This window comes from Asterias amurensis, chromosome 4 (assembly GCF_032118995.1).
Source record: "Asterias amurensis chromosome 4, ASM3211899v1".
NCBI lineage: Eukaryota > Metazoa > Echinodermata > Asteroidea > Forcipulatida > Asteriidae > Asterias > Asterias amurensis.
In genome coordinates, this window is record NC_092651.1 from 24,156,663 (window position 1) to 24,164,811 (window position 8,149).

Below are 8,149 nucleotides of genomic sequence, written 5' to 3' on the forward strand. Positions count from 1 at the left end.
GGGCGGAGCTAATACTACACGTGAGAATAGCGTCATGATTAAAGGTTTATTTATTCATTTTTTTAAGCTTCATAATTTTATTCTGTATTTACATTGAGTTTTTAATTGTAATACATTTCTTTAATAAAATTATTTCTGAACGTTGATTAGTTCTTTTTGTATTTATATTTATAATGACGATTTAATTCCTTCTCTGTGAGCACAGGCTTTCTTGATCTGCCGGCTCCAAGTCTTTTTCTCTGGCTGGGCTGGAGGAATGGAACAAGTTACCAAAACTCGTCAGGGAATCATCTTCTACTGCCATTTTCAAGAAAAACCTCAAAACCTACTTTTTCAGTCAGCCTCGACATTAATATGTTGTTGTTTTGTTTTTCTTGTTTCTTTGCTTGGTTCTTGTTTAGTTCAGGCGCTTATAAATACCTATATTATTATTATCAACTCTCAAATGTTTTACTTTTTTCTAAGTCTCGTATTTCAAAAGTGTACATTTTCTAGGTTTTATTTTTAACATTGAAAGAGCAATAAATAATAAATATAAACTATAACTTGTGTTTAAAGTAAAGTTATTTCTAGAAAAATTTACTGACAGTGATTGAATAATTTAAAATAAAAAATGGCAAATTGCAAACTGCATGGTCACTTAAAAAAATGTAAATAAAAATAATTAAAAATTTGTCTCATACAAAACACAAAAGTTTCATTTATGGTAATGATTAATCAAGATTGCACAACTTTAGTAAACATCAAAGTGAAAAACACTTCTTAAATAAACATTTTATAAATCTTTAAAAATTAAAAAAAAATGTGATTTTCAAATCAAATGGAAGTCAGCAATTACAACAATGTTACACTTTTACCAAGTTAATAAAATGTTGCCACCATGTGTGTTCAGAATGTTGAATGGGACATCTAATTAGTACAGAACTTCCTGCTGATTGGCGTGCCCAATAGTTTTTGTTGAAAAGTGGATATACCAAGTTTAGTTCTGCCCTAATTAATAAAGATTGCACAAACCAAAATTAATTATTTTATATCACTGATGTTTAATTTGTAGCCATACTTAACAAAGATTGCACAATTAAAATAATTACTAATTACTAATTATTTATTTCCGAAATAATTACTGTACCTTCCTTTTTACTTGTTTACATTTGGTTGCAATCTACTGTTTTAAATCAATTATGTCAATGGGACGGGCCGGGATGGCTAAGTTAGAGAACCGCCTGCACATCTCCCCCCCCCCCCACCCCCCTCAACCTCCAAAATATTTTGGGTCCACCACAACGAACTTGTCTGGCGTAAATGAAAAATTCCGGCATCGGGCCGATCTCAAGTTTCAAACCACGGTCCCTTGGACATAGACAGGCCTACTCTTGCCAAAGTTGTCACTATATTTACTTAGGTTCCCTGCTTTAATATGAAATTCTCGTCTACATACAAAATTTGTTATCCAAACTACTTCAGCCAAGGCAAGGAGCAAAGTTACTAAAATAGTTATTACTGTTACAAGGCTCTTCCAAGTTTCCCGCAATTCATGAATGGTCAGGCACGTCAATACATTTAAAAACTTAACATCAATAAAGTTTTTATTTTATTAAATTTTAACAATAAAAAATATTAAGTTTAATTTAAAACTGTAATATCATTTTTTTATTGACTATAATCAATGTTATTTTTAAAATAAGAGTGGTTTTTAAACTTGATAAATTAACACCGCTGGACGAGGATACAATCTGACACAGTAAAATGGCGTCGCAGTTTTCCTGAACGGCAAGTGTGGAGTGATGATTTTCAAAAGCCAATTGCGCGAAAACGCACAGATAACTTTTTGATTTGCACAGATAGAAAGTTGGGTAAGGAACTGTACAATACTATTATATGATTTTAACTATTCCAATAAAGCCTTTTTCGATTCCCTTTTTGTGTTTGAATGCAAGAGTTGCCGAATAGTGCAACTTTGAAGTAGTGCAATTCGTCAACGTTTCTCAATTCTGCTACTCAACGTTGCACAATAAGGCAACGTTGCCTTAATTGCACTTTGCGCGGACTGAAATACCAATTTCTACCAACACGTGGACACTTAGTAAAAAAAATGGCGGACAAAACAGCTTCACATGTGACCGTGAATGAATTCCATTACTTTCGGGAGCAAATTTATACTTGCACGGGAGAGGACCAGATACCAAGTATTTACGATCAGTGGGCAGACAAATTTAACGAGGTAAGTGTGCTATTAATTGATGCAGTCAGTTCTGACCATGCTCTTCCTCCATGTTGCAATTAAGCCATGATTTCCAAGTTACACTTATGAGATTACATCAACAGGCACTCCAAAATCTTAGCGTGTGCCTCTTGATATAAATTACTGGCGATATTGACAAACGTCTTAAAGATGAATTTTAGTGTTTTGTCAAAATCATGTAGGTTGAAATCCATGGTCAAAATTAAATGAAGTAGGGGGATTACTGAGTCATAGATTGTTGTTTTTGTCAATGTATTATTTATAGGCAAAATTTTAAGAAAGAAACAATAAAAGGCCGAGTTGGATATGGGATTTGTCAAGTAGTCAATCGTTGTAAACTCTGGGTTTAACTTGTCCCCATCAGGAAGTCTTAGTTGCCCAGATTTTAAACATGTATTGTCATATTATTAAATAAATGTCTTGTATCTTTTCATCTGATGCATTAATGGTAGCAATCACAACCAATATATTAGGCAAATAAGTTTGCAATTAAACAATCCATTTATTTACAGCATTGTTCCTCAGTGGGCTACGTTGGTCCATCAAACCTGGCGAGTGTCGCATCAGATATCATCAGTGACAAGTCAGCAAGGATCTTGGATGCGGCTTCTGGGACTGGGTTGGTTGGAGAAGAGGTAAAGTTTTGACATCTTTTAATCATATATATTTTGTGGTGTTGCAAAGTCTAGCCATGATGTTGTTCCATATCTTAAAGGCATTTGATGTTTGGTAATTGTCAAAGACCAGTATTCTCACTTGGTGATCCCAACATGTGCATAAATTTAATAACAAACCTGTGAAAATTTGGTCATTGAAGCTGCGAGAGAATAGTGAAAGAAAAAAACCACCCTTGTTGCACAGCTTTGTGTGCTTTCAGCAGATGCCTATAATAAAAGGCTTCAGCTGAAGTCTTTTATTATTCAAGTGAGAAATTTCCTCTTTCTCTAAAACTTCAGAGGGAGTCGTTTTCACAATGTTTATACAATCAACAGCTCTCCATTGCTCGTATCAGAGTTTTTATACTAACAATATTTTTAGTAATCTCACTAACCAGACTCCGTAATCAGCATAAAAGGGAACCAATAAAAAGATCTGATTCTTTTTCCAAACAGTTGAAGAAACTTGGCTTCTTCTGTATCGATGCCTTGGATCCATCTCAAGGTTCACTTGACCAGAGTAAGACACTGGATGCGTACACTAACTACATATGTGACACTCTGGATGAACATCGGACTCAAATACAAGAAGGTATGTTGAACTTTTGTTGTTTTAATTTCATCATTTCATATATTGTTTTGACTCCCCAGGTCACAAACAAATTGTCTGCAACTAAAATATCATCTTAAAGACAGTGGACACTATTGGTAAATGTCAATGACCAGTCTTCTCACTTGGTGTCTCTCAACATATGCATAAAAAAACAAACCTGTGAAAATTTGAGCTCAATCGGTCGTAGAAGTTGCGAGATAATAATGAAAGAAAAAACACCCTTGTCACACGAAGTTGTGCTCTTTCTGATGCTTGATTTCGAGACCTCAAGTTCTAAACTTGAGGTCTCGAAATCAAATTCGTGGAAAATTACTTCTTTCTCGAAAACTACGTCACTCTCAAAATGTTTTATACTATCAACCTCTCCCCATTACTCGTAATCAAGAAATGTTTTATGATGATAATTATTTTGAGTAATTACCAATAGTGTCCATGTCCACTGCCTTTAAAGGATACATGCGACAATGTGCAATGAATCTCATGACATCACACCTGTATGCTCACATTAAGCAGTGTCTCGATAGGGCCACCATAGCTTTGTTAACCAATGTCAACTCGGTGCAATAAGGTCATTAATTGCAATTTCATATACTTGCAATGGTCAAAAGGTCATCACATCAAAAATAGGTATACAGTTTGGAGGAAAATGACTCAGATTAATAATTATGTTTTACTAATGTTTCTTATATTTTGCCAAGCAAATACTTTGAAGACAATATAAATCAATTTACCAGGAGCTCCAAAATATGGAAAAAGCTATTTTATGAAATTATGCAAATTACCCCCAATGACCTTATAGTTTCTGAGCAGATTGTTATTAAAATAAATATTATAGTACTGTGTATTGTCTCCTGTCACAGATTGCTGTGGTGATGTGTGGAGCCTTTGGGATACCTTTTCATGTGACTGCTTCGTGCTTCCCGGAGCTCATTCGAATTACGAAACCAGGTCAGTTTGAAAAATATTGCTATTTTATATCATTTAAGTTTAACGTATTTAAGTTTCTTAGTAATTTGGTTGTTATTTAGTGTATTTTAATCAAAATTATGACATCATCGAAGGCATAAATCAATCAACTTTTAATATATAAAAAATGTAAATCAGGAGAACCATTAATATTGCTGTAATACATATAATGGTTTTGCACCATATGAAAGCTCTTGACATATTTTACAAATCTTTTAAAAAGGTGGCCCCATTAGCCTTTACTTCCTGTCGAAGTGAAGTGAAAATAAACATTCTATTTTTAGTGTACACTATATTATTATTACTTTCTAGAATTTTTAGTTTCTTAGTAATTTGAGTGATTCCAATTTGAGTGATTCTTAGTAAATTTAGTTTGCAAATAAGTGTTCTATTTTGCTATTGTTGTATATTTTCTATACTTTCTCTTTCCAGGTGGTTACATCATGTTTACAATGAGCACAAAGATACTGGAGGAATGGCAGGATAGGGTCACAGCAGCCATTGATTCTTTTATTCAACAGGGAATGTGGGAACTTAAGGAGACGCGCTGGATTCTTTATCATGTGCATGATACCATTAGTGAAAAGGCAAAAGTCACAATTCTTAGAGTTAAGAAAAATTGCACTTTATAAATCTTACTTATTTATTCAAATTATTATAAAACATTTAACAAACAATACTTTTGGTGATTACTTAAACTAGAAGTTGAACATAAGACTAAAAATGTTTGCATAGACTAAACATTTATGCAATATACATCTTCTTTTTTTATAAACAATTATAGACCAATCTGAAAATCACCTTTTTTATATGAGTGTATTGTTTGTTGTTAAAAACGGGGAAATTTGTTTTGTTCCTGTGCATCAAAATCGGCAATCTTAAAAGTTGTTCTCTTTTTTTTCTTCTTACGGATTCCCTTTTTTAATCGATTAAGAAAGAAAATCTTTGCAAAAAAAACACCGTGCCACATTTTAAAATGGCCACGCGCCCAACAGTGCAACACTGATCGAAAATATTACTCAAACTGTGGCACCAACTTGGTAGCTCTCCTCTGTACCTTTTCTAAAACTTAATGTCTTTCGTGAATTCAGGATTCCAGGCTTGGACGCAATATTCCAACTGCGGCCTTAGTAGGTTTTGTACAGAATTGAAAAGTTGTCGACATGCTTGATTAATTCAGTTGTGCCCAAAATTGTAGCCCATATAGTAGTGTGTATATTGACAGATTCAATTGAACATGCAAATATATTTGCATTTGCCAGCATTAAAACGTATAGCAGCCATGTTTGTCTGACCATTTCTTGAGGTATAGTTGAATGTTGCTGCATCTTCTACGGTATTTACTGGAAATTATTGTACTGTATAATTTGGCAAGGCTGTGTACTTTTGTATCTCTGTTCTTATGTCTCATGTTATATAACTCTATTCAAATGGTAAATAATCATTAAAAAAAAACGCGGCTATGCCTATGGTGCGAGTGAATAGTCATTTAAATGATCCCAGACGAAGAATAATAAAATTTGAAGAAAACAAACAATAGCCCATCAGCTGGTTGTCTGTCAGACGACCATTTAAAGCCATTGGACACTTTCGGTAAACAGTATTGTCCAAGGCCCACACTTCGTGTATCACAACTTGTATATAAAATAACAAACCTGTGAAAATTTAGGCTCAATCGGTCATCGGAGTCGGGAGGAAAATAACGAGAAAACCCACCCTTGTTTCCGCACGTTTCGCCGTGTCATGACATGTGTTTAAAATAAATCCGTAATTCTCGATATCGAGAATTGGTATTGTTTTAATGTTTTCTCAAAAAGTAAAAGCATTTCATAGAATAATATTTCAAGAGAAGTCTTTCACCATTACCTTCTGTAAACCCTGTAAGTTATTTGTAAATCTGTGAAGTTTAAACAAAAATTCTGTTCCGAAAGTGTCCAATGGCTTTAACAAAAGGCAGGACTAAATATGTTTCATTTATTTATTTGGTGGCCTTATCCCATTGACCGATCTCGTCCGATGCGGGGCGTGACCACATAATAATTTTCGTCGTTTTATTATTTCATACTGGCTGTTTCGTCTACCCTGAGTAGAGTCAGAGTAGTGGATGTTGAAATTATAATTTTAGCATGATAACAAACCCGTTTTGCACCAGAACTTGACCTTTTTACAGATTATTCACGCGGCATCTAGGCCTAACTCGGTAAGTGAAGTTTCTATATTATTTCGTCGTCGTCGCAAATGGGTCCGCTATCTTTTTTACGATGTTCGACGGTGGTTAAAAGCTCCCTGGATTACCTTTTACTTATAGACATATAAATAAAAACGACATTTTACTAACAACAGGTTCATATTTAACTGTATTTTTTTAGATTTGCTTATTTTTCAAATTTACAGCTTAAAATTGTCATTATGGTCTGTAAATTGCTCTCGAAACAGGATTTTAAAGCAACAAATTTTTGTTTTACCATTTTTTCCTCCAAATCGTGAAAAATATGCTGTAGATTTTACGACTCAATCTAATTTTGCTATGCTAACTTTTTACAAAATGGATAAGTCACACGTATTTGTTGCATTATATCACACTCGTTGTCGTGTTTTAGTTTCAAGGGATACAACAATCTATCCCTTCCTCTTTTTCGGTTGGTTTTTAGCAGCAAAGGACAAACAAATCTATCCCTTCTACTTTTCAGCTTGATTTAAGCACCAAAGGATAAACAAAACTATCCCCTCCTCTTTTTGGCTAAGTTTGTGCACCCAATATTGACTTTGTTCTCCCAAAGGTATTTTATGGAGAAAAACAGTATAGTTTTAACATTTTGAAAACATCTTCAAGAAAAGTTGCTATTAATTACCAAAAACAGTACAAAACTAAAAATGGTTTATTTAATTGTGAACCTGTTTATTTTTGGTTATTTGTCAAGTATCTTAAAATATTCATTATGGTCTGAGAATTGCTCTCGAAACAGGATTTTGCTATGCTAACGTTTTAAAAATAGATAAATTCCACTTATTTGTTACAATATATCGCACATTTTGCCGTGTTTGAGTTTCAAGGGGTAAACAAATCTACCCCTCCTACTTTTTGGTTGGTTTAGAGCAGCAAAGGATAAACAAATTTATCCCTCCAACTTTTCAGCTTGATTTGAGCAACAAAGGATAAACAAATCTAACCCTCCTTTTTCTTGCTAAGTTTGTGCACCCGATACTGAGTTTGTTCTCCCAAAAATATTTTATAGAGAAAACAGCATAATTTCAACACTTTGAAAACACTCCTTCAAGAAAATTTGCTATATATTACCGAAAAAGGCAAAAAATAAAAAATCATAGTTAATTGTGAACCTGTTTAACATACTGTAGCAATTACTTGTATTTTTACAAGCTACTGCATGAGGAGCTTGAGATTTTACTTGAACAACAGTGTTGCATATAATATGTCGGTTTTATTTAAATAAGAAGAGTCCCTCAAGCATTGATTTTACCTACTAGTTCGACCAATTACTAGCAATATTAAGGCTTACATTTATTTATAAGGATTTAAGTAAAAGACTAGTAAAAGCAAATGCTAGTTTTTATTTATCTGGCCCATTATCTCCCATTATGTACCCTAGCTTCCCATCCTATGTAATTGAACCACATCCATCTCTTCATTACTTGTCTTATTTTGCCATCTTG

General features: G+C 33.6%; 1 protein-coding gene across 2 annotated transcripts; it reads left to right on the forward strand.

Moving 5' to 3' along the window:
- Positions 1-1,759: 1,759 nt before the first annotated feature.
- Positions 1,760-5,098, forward strand: LOC139936564 (methyltransferase-like protein 27). Of its 2 annotated transcripts, XM_071931403.1 has the most exons (6): positions 1,760-1,853; positions 2,085-2,221; positions 2,755-2,877; positions 3,355-3,490; positions 4,372-4,459; positions 4,910-5,098. In XM_071931403.1, the coding sequence occupies exons 2-6, from the start codon at positions 2,093-2,095 to the stop codon at positions 4,962-4,964; spliced, it is 531 nt and encodes a 176-aa protein (XP_071787504.1). In that variant the 5' UTR covers positions 1,760-1,853; positions 2,085-2,092; the 3' UTR covers positions 4,965-5,098. The 2 variants fall into 2 exon arrangements, with proteins under 2 accessions (XP_071787504.1, XP_071787503.1); XM_071931402.1 differs by having other exon boundaries at positions 1,760-2,221.
- Positions 5,099-8,149: the final 3,051 nt, after the last annotated feature.

What these genes read in the sequence shown, in the direction of transcription:
- LOC139936564 (XM_071931402.1), top strand. Translation starts at nt 2,093, where the DNA reads ATGGCGGACAAAACAGCTTCACATGTGACCGTGAATGAATTCCATTAC. An exon ending in GGGCAGACAAATTTAACGAG is followed by an intron (nt 2,222 to 2,754) that starts GTAAGTGTGCTA and finishes ATTTATTTACAG; the next exon opens with CATTGTTCCTCAGTGGGCTA. An exon ending in TCGGACTCAAATACAAGAAG is followed by an intron (nt 3,491 to 4,371) that starts GTATGTTGAACT and finishes CTCCTGTCACAG; the next exon opens with ATTGCTGTGGTGATGTGTGG.